The sequence below is a fragment of the Psammomys obesus genome, unplaced genomic scaffold (genome assembly GCF_907164565.1).
Source record: "Psammomys obesus unplaced genomic scaffold, mPsaObe1.curated_primary_1811, whole genome shotgun sequence".
Taxonomy (NCBI): Eukaryota; Metazoa; Chordata; class Mammalia; order Rodentia; family Muridae; genus Psammomys; species Psammomys obesus.
This window is the reverse complement of record NW_026596109.1, coordinates 3,581,362-3,602,768: the sequence shown is the minus strand read 5'-3', so window position 1 is coordinate 3,602,768 and position 21,407 is coordinate 3,581,362. Positions and strand designations below refer to the sequence as shown.

Below are 21,407 nucleotides of genomic sequence, written 5' to 3'. Positions count from 1 at the left end.
TTGCAATTGCCCTCTATCTTCAGCCCAGCCCTGCGATGTGTGGTAGTTCCTGTCTTGCTTTAAAACAAGATTCCCAGGTTTCAGAGTTTTTTGGTTTTTTGTTTTTCCTGATGGGAGTGACAGGAAACCCCTTCTATCAGAAACCTATCCATGTTGTTAACTTTACGGATTCAACCTCTCTTCCCATCAGGAGCTTTATCCACTACTAACTGATTAACCGACCTGAAAGGGCCTTTGGGTAATATCTTCTTCCACACCACAGGCTCCCCCTATGGTGCTTACTTTCTCCTAGAAGCCGGGGCTCCCACAGGCCACGGGAAGTCACTAGCTCTGACGATTTTTCTTCTAGTTATGAACTTTTGTGAATGCTATGAACTGAACATAGGTTCCCTTCCCCCCTAAAATTCACATGCTTAAATCCTATCCCACAGTGCCATAGGACTAGGGGATGAGGCCTTGGGAGCTACGCCGTGAGGGTGTAGCTCTCTTGAAGGAAATCTGTACCCTCATAGCAAGAGAGGGATCGCCTGCCTTACTCACCATACGGAGACACAATGAGAAGTTGGGTAAGTACTGGCTAGGATGAGGGACCTCCCCAGAGCTGGAGTGACTGTGCCCTGATCTTAGCTTTCCAGATCACGGATGAATGTTGTTGGAAAGTCACCCAGTGCTGCGGCAGATTCACAGCAACCCGAACAGACCTTGGTGCTCTAACACCCAGTTGAGGTTATCTCCTGGTTTTTGTTGTTGTTGTTGTTTTTCCCAGTATTTTTCCTTTTTTTTTTCTGTGTACATGTGTGTGGTGTCTACGAGTGAGTGTGTGTGTATGTGTGTGTGCATTTACATAAGTGCACGTGCGTTTGAGTTCCTTGGTTGCTCATTGAGGCAGGATTTTCTCAATAAAACCTGGAGCTCATCAATCTGGGTGGTCTCTGCCTCAGGATGCCCTAGCTACCTTCTAAGGCTAGAAGTGCAAGCAAGCCAGCATGCCTACAATGCAATGCACCTGGCTTCTGGGGACCAAATTCTGGCCCTTGCCCTTGCTTGCCAAGTACTTAAACCACGAAGCCACCTCTCCAGCACTGTTGAGCATTTTCATATTTAGATAGGGGTATTGTTTTGTTAGTGCATGTTTATTAGGAAATAATAAGGATATTCAGAACTCACAAGCAAAAACATGGTCACCCCTCGGTCTGATATCTTCATTTTGATACGTAATTAAAATCTCCAACTGAAACTCTGAACATAGCCTGTGTGGACTTGAGAACTGCTTTCCGAGGCTTGTAGAAACGTTGACAATGTTGTCTCTGACCTTTCCCACCCATCTGACTTTAAAATGGTCTTTAAAATATGCACATGCCCCTGGGTCCTCCTGACTGCTGGTTCTTTTTAGCTTTTCAAACACCAAACTAAAACTCACAAAACCACAAGCCAGTATGATGGTTCACTGTTACCCAGCAAGAGTCCAACTTAAAGATGGGAGGGACGGTAAGGCTTGGGGGAGGGGCTCCCAAAGTTTTAGACTCCTAGCTGTAGGCCCTACACGCCGAGCTAAACTCTGAAAGCGGCAAATCTCCTCCATTATGGCTGAATTATAGAGCTTTGAAAAATGCTGACAGACCTTAACCAGAGCAAGACAGGATGAGTGGCTCTGTGTAACAAACCTCTAAGTGACTAGAGATGCTATCTAGAAGGCCGGGCCTGAAATACATTGCTGGTTTTGGGCCGTAGGCCAAGGTAAACAGAACACATCATAAGTCAGTCCTGTGATTTGAGTACTCTGAGCAGGAGGCATGCTTCAGTATCAGCCTGGTGCGTAGTGTTCTCTGTGCAAGCCTGTAGCTGCGCCTATGTCATGCAAAGGCCGCAGCTGTGCTTTCTGCCCAGGAACCCTGAGCAAGGCCCAAGGCAGGACACATCTAGGGCCTTGTTGGAAGACAGTGTGTTGTTTTGGTACCCTGGTCAGTCTGAGGCAGCAGCTAGCCCCATCATAGTACACTCTCAAGCAGCTCATGGCTCCATGTGAAGCTTGGGTGGTTTTCAAAACAAAAATGCGTCATTCTGGCCAATGAATTTCCATTCCTATGGGGACCACGCAGTTAGGGCAGCTCAGTTTTCCACAGCTGTATCTCGATTGAACCCCAAACCCGAATCCCTTTGGGTGTCAGTCAATATTCCAACTGGATTCCACTGAGATTGACAATCTGCTTTCAGGTTTTCCCAGAATGTAAACTTCTTGGACTGTGGGAGAGCACACAGACCTCCCCCCACATCCTTCCCTACTTGCTCCACATTTCCAAAGAATCTGCTGACTTGGCCACGTCTCAGGTCCCTTGTTCGGTCACCTGAATGGTCATAGGAAGGAGGTGCGTTTGCCTTCCAATTCTAAACCAGATTCTTGAGCAACCTGACATTACCTGCTCCAGAGCACTGCCGGAAACCCAGGCAAACCAAAACCAAACACTGAGCAATCTGGAGGTAAAAAACTAGGAGAGCAGCTAGGCGTGGTGGTGCAGGCCTGTAATCCCAACAGAGGCAGGTGGATCTCTGTGAGTTCAAGGCCAGCCTGGTCTACAAAGTGAGTCCAGGACAGCCAAGGCTGCACAGAGAAACCCTGTTTCAAAAACAAAAACAAAAACAAAAGAAAGAAAAAAAGAAAAGAAAAGAAAAACAAAACCCCCAACCCAAACCAAAACAAACCCTACAAACTAGGAGAGCAGTTGGGGAGATGGATCAGTAGTCACATTTGTCTGTAACCCAAGGACTGGGGCTAGAAATACAAGAACCTTGGGTTTTCCTGGCCAGCCAGTATAACTGAAATAGTCAGCTTCAGGTTCAGTGAGAAACCATCCAAAACAGTAAGGTAGAGAAACTGTTGAGAAAGACATCTTGATGTCAGCCTTTGGCTTCCACAGGAACCCAAAAAGGCAAGTGCATTCATACACACAGGAACACTCACTTAAGCACCAAACAAAATATAGCGCTAATTTCATAGCAGCAAGAGGAAAAAAAAATCAATTGACCGCATAAACCTATGAATTGTAGAGCCCTAACCAGGCTTTTCTCATTATGGTAGCTTTTTCAGGCAAATGCAGGGTTACTAAGCGTAGCTGGGTAAAATGCCCCATAAGCATTTAAACATGTTGAGGTAAGAACCTGTGTTCAATAGTTCTTATCCTGGCTAGAGCCAAGCAAGTCATAAGGTCATAAGCATATCATAATGGCAGAGTGTGATCTGAGCCATGCAGGATGGCCAAAGCCCTTGAAGAGGGGAAAAAAACCCATTTTATAGGCCAGGAGTATGAAAGGGTCTTCAAAGGAAGCCGTATTCAGCAACTATGGGGTTTCCAATAAGGGAGGTGGTATGGACTGTGTCCTTCAGTTCTTGAAGGAAGAAGGAGGGGAGAAGGGACTCTGAGGAACTGATGGGAAAGAAGAGAACCAAGTGGGAGATCACGATGCTGAATGTGAGGGAGTTGGGAGAGAGGAAGGTTGAAATAGGCAGGGTTACTGGGTAGTAATAGAGGAGGAGTTGTCAGCCTGTGGATCATGACCCCTCTAGGGCACAACGACCTTTCACAAGATCATTGGAAAACACAGGTATTTATATTACAATTCGTAACAGTAGCAAATTTACAGTTATGAAGTAGAAATGAAAAGAACTATGGTTGGGGGTCACCACAACATGAAGAGCTGTATTAAAGGGTCACAGCATTAGGAAGGTTGAGAACCACTGTCATAGTGCCAGGCAATACTAGGTTTTTCACTGGACAAAGGACAGGAGATGGGGATTAAGTACAAAAGAAACCCATAGAAATGATCACTATAAGGGAAAAGGCATGGAAAGGACCACTTAGTGCTTAGAGAGTGAACATGTCTAACCTGGGAGAAGAGGGTGGAGGCAGTCTGGGGAGGGGAGATGGGGTAGGGTCGGAAACTGTGCTGTTGTTAAAGAGAACAAGGCACACAGGGCAGACGACAACCTTGGCAGCCTCTGCCCTAGCCCAGAGCACCTCCTCCGCTGTTTCCTCAAAGGGACACCAGTGACATTTTCGGTGAGAAGATCCTCTTCATGCCGGCTTGCCAGCATTGCAAGTGTTTCATACGGCAAGCTCTTCCTTGATAAACATCAACCCTGTGCCCCAGTACCATTGCTGTGACAAGCAACAGCTTACATCCAACCCCCTAAAGAGCCAGCCCCAGGCGTGTTTCAGCAAGGTCTCAATAACCGTCATGTTCACACCTCACCTCTATCTTTAGACAGGCAACCTGTCTTTGGAGACGTCATTACAGAAGCTCCTAGCCTCGTCCTCTGGTACCTTTTCACGAAGTTTACTCTGCTTGGGGCGGTAGAGGATGTGGTGCTCTAAGGGGTAAGGAATGGCTAAATGAAGGCCTAGAGGTGTGACCGCCCAGAGTGGGCGGGAGCCCCTGGGGATCTCACTAACCACTGCTTGCTTGAGGGAAGCTTATGGATGAAGGTGTTCCAGGCAAGATGGTGGGACAAACAGGTCTGGCCAAGGCTAGTGAAAGACGGGAAGAGATGCTGAAGGCAATCCTCTGGCCAGCTACCAGCAGATAAAACAAGAGGCCAAGCAGGACTCCAGGAAGCCCAGCTGAGCGGGATGTCTATAAGTTGGGCTGTTCCTCTCACTACATTTCCGGCTTCCAGCATGCGTCCCATTGAGCAGGAGCATCCTCAGTTTCCTCAGTTGGCTGGCTGGGTGGAGAGGTATTTGCAGGTGTCCCGATTTGGGGGGGGTCTGTGTTTCTTCCTCCCCAGTACATACGACCACATCGATCAAGGAGAAAGCCGACACAGAGGTGGAATTCCCTTGGAGGTTGCAACAAAAGATCCTCGCTAGCCAAGTGGTTAGATTCCAGTCAGCCTTACTGTTAAGTTTTAAAGATGTAGAAAGGTTTGTTTTTAATCTTTGGGGATGTGTCTATCTGTGTGTAAGTTCATGCATGGGAGTTCAGTACCTTCAGAATCCAGAGGTATCAGGTCCTCTTGGAGTTATACATGCAGGCAGTTCTGAGCCACCTGGCATGGGTGCTGGGAACTGAACTCAGGCTCTTTGGAAACGCAATCAATGTTCCTAATCACTGGGCAATCTCTCCAATCTCTAAACACCTTTTAAAGTACATCTTCATGCTTGAAACCTTTTCTTCCCCCTTTCCAATGTTTCCTTAGTTTATGCTCCTGGAGAACTCTTTCATTCTTTCTTGGCAGGGCCCGAGCCTATTTTCTGTCTGCTTCTGCAGACTAAGTGATTCTTAGCATAGAGCTGTATGATAGACGAGACTCTGCCCCACCCCCTCATCCAGATTCAGCCCTGGCCACCACTCTTGGCGAATAATCCCCTCCCCACACACATTTGACTCACAAACAGTAACAGGTCGGAGCTGAGAATGGAATCCACATCTCCAGGAAAAATCATCAGATTGCTCCCTCCTGGGTCAAGGGCCCTCAGTCTGGCCAATAACTCTCACAGTGGAGCAAGATTATGAAGGACAGTGCCAGCTGCTGGAGGTGTCCCATGACGAGTCAAGGCAGCAGTCATCAGATGACCGGGAAGTGTTCGAGGTGGGTCGCCTCCCCAAACAATAGTGAGTACAAAGTCCAATCAAACATATCCATGACTTTAAAACAGATCATTGGTAAGGACTGAAAACTCTCTAACTCAAGCTTGCTCTTCAAACACGCTGAGTTATTTTCCAAAGATGCTGTAGAAATGGGGGGGGGGTGCTTTTGGGAAAACTACTTCATTTTCAAACTGGTCAGGGCTCTGCACGGTGTTGCGGCTTTTTAGCCTCTAGAGCACGTATGAGCATCGCTGTCACACAGGCTCAAGTGATGTCCACAGCCCTGGGTTGCTAACATTGACTAGGCCTCCTTTCTCTGCACTTTAATCAAAGGATCTAAACACATGTCTCCTTTGAACTAGATGCGAACTATCAAAGGCCGCCGAGGCTTCCCATGTCACATTTGGAGTTGCTGAAGTTAGGGATGGCCCTTTTTAGGTCACCTTACAGAAAGACAGGTGCTGCGGGGCCAATGCTATGGATTTAAGAGAACACAACTATTGTTGACATTTTGACAATCTTTTAAGGTCTGGCTTTTAATTAGTCTCATTTGTTGCCTTTTAAAGAGCTTGGTTAGTTGGTTAGTTATTTAGTTAGTTATTTAGTTAAAATGTCAGAAAATTTGGAACAGAAACTTACACTAATACACATTCCCCGGCATTCTAGAAATCTATGAATCTTCCAAATATACAAAAACACCCGGGGAAGCCTGAAGAACGCATCTCTTCCTATTTCTCTATAGTAAGCATTACATCGGTCATTTAGCAGCCACTTTAGGGGAAAGGAAGTAAAATGAAAAGCTTGGGAGAAAACAGAATGTAGAAAATAAGTGTTTGTGGTGTGTGTTTGTGTGTGTGTGTGTGTGTGTGTGTGTGTGTGTAAGTAAGAGAGAGAAAGACTCCATAATTCATTTTCATGGCAGACAGATGCTTTAAGATCTTACAGACGACAAACAGGACACCCACTTTCATATTTTTTTCTCTGATCATTCCATCTTGCAATATACATTATTCACATTCAAGAAACACAAATTCTGAAACAGAAGTGTGCATACCACCAGTGGAAAAGCAAACAAAAGCAGCTAATGTACTGTGGCTAAAAAAATTTTCAAACAAAGTGGCAGTAATTTACTGCCCTTGCTCTTAGCAGGACCCCAGGAACATAATCAGAATCCCCAGGACTGATGGGATAGGGTGATTTACAGTAAGTCTCAGGATAATAAAAGAAAACGAAAAAGCAAATTGCGCATGAACATGAAAGCTGTATTTCAGTGCTTTCAGCAACTGAATCAAATTTCCAGCCAGAATTTCTGGATGAAATTTAGAAGTCCCACAAGAAGTAAAACTATGAGCCAACCAGTGTCCATTCCTGGACACTGCCCCAGCCCTGCTGATGACATCATCGATACTGAGAGATGGCAGTGATTCACAAGACACACCCTCTGTAATTGGAGCAGCAGTGAAGCAGTGGGGAGATCTGGGTTCAAATCCTGGTTCTTTCCCTTGTCTCCTCAGAGAGACAAATGCTTTCAGATGGTAAGCTCTTTGTAGCATCTGCTCCCTCAGGCTGCTGGGTGGGTCACACGAGGTGGAAAACACCAAGCAAGTGGAGTGTGACTAGGCAGGCTAGACAAACGGGGGAAATTACGGAGAGAGGAGGAGATCCTTTCACCCCAGAGCATGACTGGAGCTTCTCCCAGCTGAGAAGTAAGAATTCCAACACGATTCATTCACACTGGCTGTAAGGGATGCCTAGAGTTTCTGTCCCTTTTGAACACAGATCGTTAATGTTAAAGTAACAATGAGCCGGGCTTAAGGCCGGAATGGGTAAGACCCCAAGGAGAGGCTCATTCCTTTCCCTTGACATCACCAGAGAATCTCAAACAAACTGATGCTGCCCTGGATCCCTGTGGGCTAATCAATTAAAATCTTATTAGGTGTCTGGCAGGAACCACCAGGTGACCTCAGCTAGGTTTCTTAGCAACCCCTTAAGTGTAACTTCAGACTCCACCAAAATTATATACTGCTGCTATAAAGCAAAATGAAACAAAGAAACAACAACCACAAAATAAAAACAATGCGCTCCCTTTGGGAGCTAATGCCCACCCTTGGGTATGTCTTATTTCCTGCCATTCTTCTTGAAGAAGTCCATATCTGTGTTAAGGCAACATGTCTTTTCTCTTGAGTGTCTTTCTCTAGACCTTCATGCTTAAATCTACAATAGCGACTTTTATTCAACTCCTACTCGGCTTCATATGCTGGCTGGACCTGAAATTCTTTTTGCATTAAAGCAACAAATCCTGATTTGGGCTTAGTCAAGATCCCCAAAAGTCAAGGGGAAACTCCCCCGGCGAGTTGGGTGACAGTGGGGAGCTGTGCTTTCTGTGTCCCCAAGTGCTAACAATGCTACCCTCAAATAATGCAATTATGACTTCCAAGTAAAAATATAAATAAGTTGTTCTGGTAAATGAGTTAACACAAAGAGGGTACCTAGAACAGATCCTAGCAGATGGTAAATCCTAGTAAGTTCTTGTGTTTAGATAATGAGGTGACAAAACTAATTTGTGTCCAAAACATTCCAAATAAGTCAGAGTAAGAAATTCTTGAAAAAATATATATTCTGAAATGACCTGTCCGTGTCCAAGGTTAACAAGTACAAATGTTAGGCACTGATTTGAGAACTTTCACATTGCGTCACATTGACTTGGAAAAGCCATTCAGAGCCTTGGGTTCCGGAAGCAACTTTGTTACCCATAGCTGTACAACTCGGAGGCTGTTTGCTCATTTACAACACAGGGATAAGGAGGCCGGTTTTCTCCTTATTCTGTATGTACAAATGTGAGATCATCTTGAAAACAAAACACAAGGCAATAAAACAAACAGTTGTGTTAGCATTCTCCTTCTGGGTACCCTCTCCTTTATGAGGAAGCAGGGAGAAGGGGCACATAGATTCCAAACTCAGCAAAGGAAACTGTACTTCGTTCTTCCTGTGTTCAAAACTTCGGAGCAGCATCTTACTTGCAATTGTTGAAAGTAAACAGTCCTGTGACATTGAATCTATTCAAGGTGCTCTACACCGTCACAGCGTCATCTACACCGTCACAGCGTCGTCTACACCGTCACAGCGTCGTCTACACCGTCACAGTATCCTACACCGTCACAGCGTCTATACTGTCACAGTGTTTACACCGTCACAGTATCCCTACACTGTCACAGCGTCTACACCATCACAGCGTCTACACTGTCACGGCGTCTACACCGTCACAGTACTCTACATCATCCATCTTCAGACATTGTTTATAGTCTTAAACTAAAATTATATACTCATCAAAAGCTCTTTTCCTCTTCCCTTCCTTTTAGCCCGTGGACACCACCTTTCTATTTTCCCTCTCTATGATTTTGAAGAATAGGTCTGGTTTAAACTATAGACAAATGGAGAGAGAAGGAATAGCCTAGCAGTTCATAGCACTTACAGCTCTTCCAGAGGACCTGGAGTTCTAATTTTAGCATTCATTTTCCACAGCTCACAACTGCCTGTAATGTCTACTCTCAGTCTACCTAACATCTCTGGCCTCAAAGGGCACCTACACTCATGGGCACATACCCTACCAACTAAAAATAGTAACATTTTAAACTGTGAATACATGATAACACCATACAGAGTAAGGTTTTTAAATAAAACCTTTTCACAGGGCTGTGACCAAGCTAATCCTCCTTGATAACCTCCTCTGAAACCTGGGGGGCTTAGTTCTTTGGTCTGGTCCCCATGACAGTTTAGAATAATAACCCTGAGAAGCTGTGCAGTTAGGGCTGGTCTAGTCCTACTCTTTTTTTAAGTTACAATTTAGTCATTTTGTATCCCAGCTGTCATCCTCTCCCCCACCCCTCCCAATCCTTCCCTCCCTCCCTCTTTCCTTCCCATGCCCCTCTCCCAATCCACTTATAGGCTAGGTTCTGATGGAACGGAAGGAGGACCTCCCCTATCATGTCTCATCAAGACTGGCCACATTGTCTTCCTCTGTGGCCTGGTAAGGCTGAAACCCCCCATGGGGAGTTGAACAAAGAGCCAGCCACTGAGTTCATGTCAGAGACAGCCCCTGTTCCCCTTACTAGGACACCTACTTGGAGAATGAGCTGCCATGGGCTACATCTGTGCAGGGGTTCTAGGTTATCACTATGCATGGTCCTTGATTGGAGTATCAGTCTCAGAAAAGATCCCTGGGCCCATATTTTTTGGTTCTGTTGCTCTCCTTGTAGAGCTCTTGTCCCCTCCAGGTTCTTTCCTAAGATTCCCTGCACTCTGCCCACAGTTTGGCTATGTGTCTCAGCATCTGCTTCGATACACTGCTGGGCAGAGTCTTTCAGAGGCCCTCTGTGGTAGGCTCCTGTCCTGTTCCCTGTTTTCTCCCTCTTCCAATGTCTGTCCCATTCACCTTTCTGAGTGAGGATTGATCATCTTACTCCTTCTTGCTTAGCTTCTTTAGGTGTATAGATTTTAGTATGTTTATCCTATATTATATGTCTAATATCCACTTATTAGTGAGTATATACCATGTGTGTCTTTCTGCCTCTGGGATACCTCACTCAGGATGATCTTTTGCCTGCAAATTTCAAGTAATCCAAATTTTAAAAATGGGGTACAGAGTTAAACAGAGAATTCTTAGTTGAGGAATACCAAATGACAGAGAAACACTTAAAGAAATGTTCAACATCCTTAGTCATCAGAGAAATGCAAATCAAAATGACCCTGAGATTTCACTTTACACCCATCAGAATGGCCAAGATCAAAAACTCAAGTGACAACACATGCTGGAGAGGATGTGGAGAAAGGGGAACCCTCCTCCACTACTGGTGAGAATGTAAACTGGTACAACCACTTTAGAAATCAATCTGGCGCTTTCTCAGATAATTAGGAAGAGTTAGTGCTACCTCAAGATCCAGCCATACCACTCCTAGGCATATATCCAAAAGAGGCTCAACTATACGACAAGGACATTTGCTCAACCATATTTGTAGTAGCTTTATTTGTAATAGACAGAACCTGGAAACAACCCAGATGTCCCTCAACTGAGGAATGGATACAGAAACTGTGGTACATTTATACAATGGAATACTACTCAGCAATTAAAAACAAGGAAATATAGTCCTACTCTCATCACAAAAATACTGAAGACTCTGGGTCATGTCTGTTAAACATAGGCAAGACCGAGTGAAATGATCCCCCAAGAAACATCACCTCATATTCACATTTTGATGACATTTCCACCTTGCATAAAAATAGCACATTCCCTCCCCAGTTCACTGTCAGAAACAACATAGTTTGCAAAATGAAAACACAAGAGAAGAAGAATGCCTGTTTGTCCTGAGAAAAGAAGCCAGGAGGGAAAAGAAAAAGGGACTACTGTTGAATGTTCCTGGCAGCTGATTGTGTATTGCCATCTCTCACATAACAAGGGTGTGTGTTTGTGTGTGTGTGTGTGTGTGTGTGTGTGAGAGAGAGAGAGAGAGAGAGAGAGAGAGAGAGAGACGGGGGAGGGTGTGGGAGACCCGAGAGTAGAGAGCATTGGCTAGCACAGACCTGAATATTACCCACACTGCCAGCACCGCATACGTGCGTAGAGGCTTATGCCCAAATTCAAGGCTTCACAATGGACTACAGGAACACTGAGATAAACCATCTGGGTTGTGAGACAGAGATTCATGGCCAGTCTAAATTTATCTGTGAAATAATACCAGAATGCACATCAGCTCGCATAGGAGGCCCAGTTCTGTTAAGCACTAAAACTAATGGAACCAAATAAGATACTACAGACCAAAAGGTTATGTATTAGGATAAGACAACCATCCTTCATATCCTTAAACTTCCCAACTGGGATGCATTCATATGAGCAAACACTTTTGGGATGATAAGAGCCGCACTCTGGGAAGAGCCTGATGGCCCACATTCTTATGGGGGAGACGCTTTCACACATGAATCACCCAAGGCAAGTGGCAGCTGCTCCAGGATGTTGGCTGCCTGCCTCAGGAGCTGACGCTGAGGGAGCAGTCTACAGGGACCCACCTTCAGCATGGAATGTCATCAGGATAGTGGAGCTAAGTACCCCATCCCTCTGACTCCCAGAATCCAGTGACAACTCTAGCATATTTTCTTTCTCTCCCCAGATAGCTCAGACTTTGGTTGAAAAACACTGCTCCTATTGTCCAGAACCAAGTCAATTTTTATTAGAATAGACATTCCCAAAGCAGTGCCCTCCAGACTTTTATAAATACGACAGGAAAACAATGCATGAAATGATTTAATGACAATTTGTAATAATCTCAGTAAGAGTCTTATAATAAATCTCTTTCATATAATGATGGAAAAGGGAGGATTTATGCGTCTGTTTCCATTAAACTCATGTCAAGGACATGCCAAGAATTCCCAAGGTATACAATTTTAAAAGTGGAAGAAAACTGCAAAATTAGCCAAAGAATGTCCCCGGCTCTGGTCTAGACTTTAAATGTCCTCCAAAGGTCGTGTGTGAAAGGCTTGGTCTGCTAGTATTACTCAGAGATGGTGAAACCTTTAAGAGGCATGGCCTGGTAGGTTGACTTTAAGCCACAGAGGCTCGTCCTTGAGTGGTTATTAGAACCCCAGGCCTTTCTTCTCTGTTAGCTTCCTGTGTTCACTTCCACTGTGCCCTCTCTAATCTATGATCTGCATCACGAGAGGCAGACCCAAAGGCAGTGGAACCAAACACAAGGCTCCTACTCTGTAGTCAACTTGGCAGAACCTGTCACCTGGGAAGAAGAGTTCCAATGAGGGATTGTCTACATTGGGTTGGTCTACGAACAGGTCCGTGGAAAGTTAATTAAGTTAATGGATGTGGAAAGACCAAGTCCACCTGTGGGAAGCACCATTCCCTAGGCAGAGGACTCTGAACTGGATGAGTGGAAAAGCTGAGCTGAGCCCAAGCAAGCCACTGAGTGTGTATGCATTCTTACCCTCTGTTCATGACTAAACATGTGAAGTGACCAGCTACCTTGAGCTGCCCTAGCAACGGAATCATGAGCTAATGCAAAGTCCTTCTCCCTTAAGTTGCTTTGGCTGGGTATTTTATCACAGGTAAATGGTACTCAGAGATGCTGAGTATATTCAGAGCAAAGAGCAACTCCATCTAAGCTCCAGCTTCCTTGCGACCAGCAGAACTGGATCATTTGCATAAGGTGCTGCTGTCATTGTCTGCTGAGTGACATTTGCTCTACAACCATGAGGAGTTATTTATATATTTACTATATTGTTATAATCGATGTTGACAACAAAGCTGATTCTGCAGTAAAGCATGAGGGCAATACGTGCTGTGCCGTCTGATGATATAAATGCTTCTTACAATCCTCACCCAACTCACAGACTGTGCACATTCTTTCTTCTCACCTTCTGGGATGGCAATTATATCTTCGTGAAAGCCGAGAGTAGAAACCTGATTCTGAATAAGGAAACATTGCTTGAAAATTGAAAAACACCCAGGAAGAACTGTATGAGAAAATGAGTATGCAGGCCTGTCATTCATTTGGGCAGAGGAGAAGAGATGAAGAGCATGGCCAGATGTATTCCTTTGTGTCCTATTTCTCCTCCTTCCTATAACACTCAGCTCTCGAGTCGCCACTCCCATTGTGCTGTGGAGTGCATTATACATTTGCCTGCTATGTGCCCACTTCATTTTGGTTCTTTCTCTTACTAGACTATTAGCGTCTTATGGAAGAATGCAGAGTATTAATTGTGAAATCCAGGGCTCACTACCACAGGAAAATATGCCAGAGAGAGTACGTGGTTGCCCCTACCTCCAGTGGCTATTAGTTGGGCAAAGCATGCAGCACTCAAGGAAACAACAAAAGCACGTGAGCTGACTTAGTGGGAAAAATAGGAATGCTGACTTTTAAAAAGCTCAGAGAATCAAGAAGATGCAAATTTGGTCTGTAGAGTCTTTAAAAGCAAGATCTGAACTATTTAAACTTGTAAAAGAGGTAGCTTACCATAGTTGGGAAATGAAAAGCTATTCCACTCCCCCACCCCCGGCTCTGTCTACATCCTTTTCCTCCTTTAAAAAAAAAATCATACAAATTTCTTTTAAAAAAAAATCATACAAATTTCTTATGATCAGACTAATGTAAAATACAAAGTTATAAATGTGCTAAATCTCAGAATCAGCTACTGTAGTAACTCTAATGAAATGGAATATAATAGAAAGGGCTTACAGTGGGTACTGAGGCACAAAATTCTGCCTCTGCATTTTATTAGCTTCTGACTTTGCTCTGACTTGCTTTCCTGCCTATAAAATGGACACAGCAGTGCCTCCCTGGAGTTTTGATGGTAGTCCACAGCACCCATTCAGAAGGGGTTAGCTGTGACATCCGGGCTTTGCTAACTTCCCCCAGAGAGCAGGCACTTTCATTATTTTCACCAAGTGCTTCACCTGTGTGTGGCCCTGGCCCATACTTACTACGTGTGACTACCGAATGAATGAGCAGATATATGTTTTAGGAGCAATGCTGAGGTTAAAGTCCTGGAAAAGATCCTTAAGGAGAACCCCTCCCTGTGGGTCTAGAAGATAAGTGAAGGAGACACAGACAGGACATCCTTACAAATCAGTTTGAACTCTATACTAGTATAACCCAGAGGCCTGAAATAGTCAGGTGTAACATAGGCCCAAGTCCTGATGAGACCTGATAGGCTAGGGTCAGAGGGAAGGAGGAGAGGACCTTCCCTATCAGTGGATTGGGGAAGGAGCATGGGAGGAGAAGAGGGAGGGAGTACGGGATTGGGAGGGTGTGAGGGAGGAGGCTACAGCTGGGATACAAAGGGAATAAATTATAATAAAAAGTTTAAAAATGGACTCATTTGCAGAAAATGGCGAGAGGTAAATCAGGCTTCTTTGTGATAACTGGAAGCAGAACCAAGAGTGCCTGAGCCGTGTGGAGGGGGGAGCTTCCTACTCTGCTCAGGCAGCAAAGGCTATGGGCAGTTTCTCGGAGCACATGGGCGTTGTATGTAATACAACCAGGCAAAGCGGTGTTTAAGCACGAGGTCTTGGCAAGAGCTGTTCTGAAACAACACTGCCCAGAACAAAGGGTAATTAGGAGTTTCTCACAGCCCTCCAGGAAATCTGGCCTGGCGCAGGAATGCCAAATTTTTCAACCTTGTCTGAAGAAATCCTCCCACCAACTGCTGCCTTTTGATGATGTCTGTAATGGGTTCCAGAGCTCACAGATGGGGAACCATTACTGCCTTCTTATTTTGTGGGTCCCTATCATCAGATGTTTGCTTCATAGTGGACCAACTTCTGCAAGCTCCAGAGGGTGGAGGTACAGTTTTATGTATTCAGACTCTCAGGAATGGGCCAGAGAGAATGCACAGCTGACCCTGGTGGCTTTCACTTGAGCCTAGCAAGGAGCATGCAAGAATCATTTTTTTTTTCCAGAAAAAAAAAAATTTGTGATCTTATACTACTCCTTTGTAACACCTATCCCTCCTGTTGGACTGAAATGATTTTGAGTAAATCTACGAAGGTGAAAGGAATTGTTTAAAGCCTCTTCTACTGCACTGAAGAACGCCTGTATTAATCTTTTTCCTCATCTCTATGATGGCAGAATGAAGCGACCTAGGAGAGGAAGGATTTACCTAGGCTCACAGTTCGGTTTGAACCATCATGGGAGGGAAGGGGGTGGCAGGATGGCTCCATGGGAAACAGAGAGAGGCCTGGGCCAGAACTGGGAAAAGGCATAACCAAGAAGGCTGCCAGTGAGCCACTTCAGTCCGGTCCCACTATCACAGCCATTCACACCGTCCACCTCCAGACATTTCCCATATTCTGAAACTAAAACCCCAGGGAGGATTTTAGCAGCAGAAACAGCTGATTACAAAAGGATTCTTGGCTGATGACTTTTGAGCTGGTAGAGGCCTGAATAGGCTCATGTGTTTGAATACTTGCTCCCTAGCTGGTAGCGTTGTTTGGAGAGGCTGTGGAACTTGAAGGACACAGGATGTAGCTAGAAGCAGTGGGGCTTTGAGAAGGGGCCTGGTGGATTATTGCCAGCTCCTAGTTCTAGCTTGACTTCTCTGCCCCTCCAGGTCTGCCAAAGCAGCCTCAGAATCCCACTGCCGCAGCTGTGAGCCACCGTGACCTCTGCCTTGCCTTCCCCATCATGATGGACTGTACCCCCACACACCGTGAGCCCAGTTTTTTTTTTTTTCAGGTATTCTATCATGGTGATAAGAAAAGGTGAGAATGCAAACTCCTTAACTTGGTAAGAGATTGGACATGAGTATTTGCACACTGTACGTATCAAAACAGCTTCTTGCATAGTACAGTGAGATTCATCATTTTACTCACCTTTACTGAGGATTTAACATGGGCAAGAGTCTGTGTCCTCACTCCCGCCACTCCCACCACCAAAGAACAAGGTAGATTTGTAGGCATCTGTCTACAAACCTCTTCCAGCCTTAAGGGAAGATGGCTATTTAAAGTACCATGTTGGCTAAGAGAAGAACAGACAGAAAGAAACCTATTTCTGATTCATTTATGGATCCTAATTCAACAAGCAGTAGCAAGAGAAAGGATTAGTAAGAAATTTAGGCAAGGCTGTTTTAGCTATCCTGGGTGTGTTTTTTCATATAAAGTTGAGTATTGTTCATTCAAGATCTATAAAGAATGGTGCTGAAATTTTGATGGCGATTGTATTGAATCCATAGATTGCTTTTGGGGGATGAACACTTTTACTTTGTTAATTCTACTGATCTATGAAATCTTTTCATCTTCTTCAATTTCTTTCTTCAAAGGCTTGAAGTTCCTGTCATACGGATCTTTCACTTGCCTGGTTAGAGTTACCCCCAAGATATTTTATATTATTTGTGGCTTTTGTAATGCGTGTTGCCTCCCTGGCTTAGTTCTCAGCCTGTGTGTCATTTATATACAGGAGGGCTATTGATTTGTTGTTGTTAATCTTGTATCCAGCCATTTCACTGAAGGCATTTACCAGCTGTAAATGTTCTCTGGTAGAATTTTGGGGTTGCTTGTGTATACTACCATATCATCTGCAAGCAAATATACTTTGACTTCTTTTACAAGAAACCCCACAGAATCAACAAAGCTGGGCTCATAGGGTCTCGCTGACACCGAAATGACAATCGGGGAGCATGCATGGCTCTAACGGAGGCCCTGCGCATGTATGCTATAGTTGTGTAACTTGGTGATTTTTGTGGAATGTCTAACACAGGGAGTGGGGTGGCTGTTTCTGATGCTTTTGCCTGCTTCTGGGATCTTTTTCCTCATGCTGGTTTGCCTTGTCCAGCCTTAATATGAGGGGAGGTGCCCAGTGTTATGCAACTTGATATGCCATGTTTGGTTGATATCCCTGGGGGATCTCCTCTTTTCTGAAGGGAAATGGAGGAACAGTGGATGCGTAGGGAGTGTGTGTGTGTGCGTGTGTGTGTGTGTGACTGGGATGAGAAGAGGGAGGGAAAACTGCAATCAGGATGTAACATATGAGAAACTAAATTAATAATAATAAATTTCCTTCATTCTGAAAAAAAAAACTAAATTAAAAAACAAATAGAAATTTAAGCAATGGATCACTGGATGAAACAATGAATGAGTGAATGAATGAATGAGGTAGTGAAAGTTCTAAGGAAAGAAAGGGTATTTTCTGCAAGAAACTGAAGAAGCCCATGGATGGCATAGAGCTTGTGTTCACTCTTGAAAGAGAAAGAATTTGCTCCTCACAGGAAAAGGAAGGTGGGTATTGGCAATGAAAAAAAAAAAAAATAGAAAAAGGGTAAAGCCAGGTAGAAGAACAGGAAATACTAGATGATACAGAAAAACAGTTAGAGATACGGAGGTAAGACAAACGGGACTAAAAAGAAGTAAGGCTGGAGAGGCCAACAGAGCCAGAATGCCTGTGCCATAGGCTCTCCTCAGAGCAGCCAATGCTTAGCACGATGGCAGGCCTTAATTAATGCAAAGCAGCAACTTCATGGTGGGAACCTATTACCCACATGTCCTCAGGAAGCTGCTGTCTGCACGGACAGGTAATTACAAGCATTCTGGATGCTGGGTCCTGAACCCCACAAGCACAACCCAAATGCTTGTCCAGAAAGGTCACCCAGCCAACGTCTTAGACCAGTCATGCCTTAGGCTGAAACAAATCCCCTAAACGTGACCCACTGGGATTAGAGGCAGGAAGGTGAGAAATGGCACACTTCACATCTTGAACCATTTTAACCATGTGGAACATTTTAGAAGAAGGGAAGAAGAAAAGAAAAGAACATCTTCAGAAATAATTCCAAATAGTAAAGTGTTAAATCTTCACCAAATGAGCTGGGGGGAGGGGGCGGTTATTTCTGCCGCTGCCGCCTCCTAAAGACGTGGACAGCAGCCCATGTCATGAAGAGCGGGCCAAGCTATGGATGAGCCCTTTCTCCTCCTTCCTCCCCTGGTCCCCTGTTTTCCCCTTTGCATACCTTTGTCGATTTCACTTGAAATGTTCCAGGATGAGGTAGGCACTGGCTCAGCACTGATGGATAACTCTGTTTCTGGAACGAGAAGGGGGGAGGTGGAAAGAGAGCATTATTTAATAAGGTCAGTTCTGGGCTGGTCAATGTATTACATCCTAAGGGTTTCCTTCAGAGAGAGACTGTCACAGTGCTCTGGTTTAGTATAAGGGAGGCGGCTGTAGCAGTCAGCGGAGGCCGTCCAAGCCACCCACGCTGTAGGCCAGACTTGTGCTTTTAAAACTCCACCCTGAGGGTTAAAATGGAAAGAGCTATGTCAATAGCAAACCTTTATACCAACAAAGACAACCACATTCTAACAAACTAGTCTTGCCAAGAAGACCAGCCTTGGACTAATACACTCAAGAATCTTATCAGAGGGAAAAAAATGGACAACATAACATTGTCCTCATTCCCACTTTTATTCACTGAGTTTATGATTCTGGGGACAGAAAAATTTGGTGCTCAATGCTGGCTCTTTTAAGTCAAGGCAAATGAGAGCTAAGTATTTGAACGTACAGAGTCATTTGTGGTGACTACAATTAAACAGTAATTTTCAAAGCCGCTGTAATTTAAAGCAAATATTCAAATCAACCATCTACAGGACATAATGTACTATGAAGATTCAAAACCTTTTCAGCAATAGACTGTGCCGCACATAGGATGTTTTTGCTGTTCTTTTAGAAAAGTTCAAGCCATGGCATCATTTTACTGACATACTTTCCATAAGGTTGTTGTAATATCTCCTTGGGCTATGTACACACATACAACATTTGTGCTGGGCAGGATCTGGGGGGACCAAGGCCATCAGATAAAGCACATATGATGTCACCCCACCTTCAATCCCTTGCAAACATCATGAATCTATTATAATTCTTTTTGTCTATTAAGCTTGGCATCTGCACTATAGTCTTTTCAAGATAGTGTATTTTAATTAGCCCCTAAAAACAGGTCTGAATTTGAGAGCAAGCTGAACCTTAATAAGTAGGAGGCCTGACATTAAAGCACAGTGCCTGGCCATACCCACAAGCCTTCCAGTGGCCTGGGATCTCTAGAACTGAAGGCTATGAGACAAACCTTATCTCTGGCTTCAGAAGGACTTTCTTGTAATTTCTTATTTACTGCTGGGCATCCACCCAGTGGCTAGAGGTGGTCTACGCCCTTGTCATTTTATCAGGGACTAATGTCTGCCCGCAGAAACCTTGGAAAGGTCACTTCCAGCCTGTTTACTCATCACACACTGCAGAAACACGATTTGGAAGACCTTCCTCCCTGTCCTGGAACAGGTGGGAAGGAAATTAGACACACACAGCACACTCTGTCCACGGCCCTGGTCTGCTTCTTTACCCATCACTCTAGATACTTTAAGGCAGCTGTTCTTAACTGGCCTGTTGCAAAGCCTTTGGGGGGGGTCGAATGAGCCTTTCACGGGGTTCACACACCAGATATCCTGCCTAGAAGATATTTACATTATGTTTTGTAACAGTAGCAAAATTACAATTACGATGTAGCAACGAAATGATTTTATGGTTGGGGGTCGGCACAGCATGAGGGACTGTATTAAAGGGTTGCAACATTAGGAAGGCTGAGAACCGCTGCTTTGAAGGGGAACTGAAGTCAAAAGGGCAATTTATCTAACAGGATGTTACAAGCTGATTAGTTTGTTCCTGGCTTCATGGCAAACCGGCAAGGACGGAGTGAAAAGAATGCCGGAAAATGCTTGCTTGGACACTGGTATTACCTCTCTCTGGAGGCTCCCTTCTTCCTGGTTGCTGCAGACACCTAGAGGTCTAATGACATCAACACACTTCCCTTTTGATTTCTGTCATCATGCGACTTTTCATTCTATGTTCCTCCCCTAAAAGGAACCTCCAGGCCACACCTCCTTTTCCCTCTGCTATCCTTCCCTGTGTTATTTATCTCCTGTTCTGTTCTGCTCAGCCTGCATACAGTCCCATTTTGTATTTTATAGTAAAAGTCTATTATGCAGTAAGGCTACTGGCCATTAAAAAAAAAAAAGTAAGGGATTCAAGAAAGCAGCCTTTCACATTGCTGTTACAGTACTGCCTGGGAATTTATTCTTGAGTTTTGCTAAATAAATGAAGCTTTGGTTAAGTCCTATACACAAGGTATGGAATTAAATTGTATTGAGTGTTCCCTAAAGCCACAGTACATATACTAGCATTTTGGAGAATGAATGATCAAAAGGAATAAAAGGACTTTCCTTCTAGAGTTTAATTCCTCTAAGTTCACTTGTTCATTGATAGCGCCTATCCATTCATCTGTCCATTCAACAAATATTTACTGAGCTCTGTCCCTGAATGAGCTCAGCAGTGGTGAACAAACTCAAGGCAGTGCTTGCTTCACAGAGCTCAGCGTCTGGAAAGGACACGGCAAAATAGCTTAAACAGAACGAAATAATGCCATGAGTGGCTGTGACAGCAAAGGGTAAGCAGAAAGTCAGAGTAGCTAGTCTGGACCCAGAATGGTACTATTAAGTCTCCTGTGGTGGCAAGCCCACCTTCTGTCTTCTGATGTCCTTGGAGACATCAGAAGAAAACCTTGGAGGTTTTCTATGAGGGAACAATTGCAAAGACCCGATGAAGCTATTACCCTCCCTCAGAGATGCCTGTTGCCAGAGGAAAGGCAGTCTTTGGCGCCATATCTGTCCTGAGCACAGACCTGTTCTTATCTGCATACCTCTTGCACTTCAGAGAGCCTTCCGTTGCAAACAAGGAGTCCTTCCCAGGTTATCTGGCCCTGGTAGATTTTCAACCAGCGTGGAGTCATTTACGCTTTTTATCTGCCTAGCAACATTAGCACCTGCCGGGGTTGGAAGGTTGACCCTACACATTAACACTTGTGCAGCGGGTTCTCAGCTTTCTTTCCCTTTCCCCTTTTCATTTGTACTTGGTCGCTAGGAGACAGAAAAGTCATTGCTCGTTCAGCACGCTCCTATGGAAAGTTTGATGACTTCTGCTCTAGTCTGCCTGGGTAGAGACCGGTGACGAAACGCAATACAGAATATGGGACCTTTTGAGGAGGAGGTCCCTGGGGCCTTGCCGCAGGGACTCGAGTTGGTGGGCTAGCATTCCGCCACGGAGTCACAACCACCGAAACATTCTGTCGTGGCTGGCTTTCAGAGATGGGGCATTGCTAGGGAGCATGGGATCATCTTGAAATCACTAGCTTCCTACCTCAGCCTCCCCAGGCCTGAGATTATTACATACCCTAAAACTATAAACACATGCATAGTATGCATGGAGATATATGTGTGGATTTGTGTGTGGGGGGGG

At 44.7% G+C, this 21,407-nt stretch overlaps 1 protein-coding gene across 1 annotated transcript in view; it reads right to left on the bottom strand.

Annotated features, from left to right (window-relative positions):
* The window catches only part of Ror1 (receptor tyrosine kinase like orphan receptor 1), a 324,533-nt gene that overhangs the window by 116,255 nt on the left and 186,871 nt on the right, over window positions 1–21,407 (bottom strand). Inside the window, exon 2 of the mRNA XM_055629113.1 lies at window positions 18,082–18,153. Coding sequence (XP_055485088.1) covers window positions 18,082–18,153 — 72 coding nt within the window. The remainder of the gene's footprint in view (window positions 1–18,081; window positions 18,154–21,407) is intronic.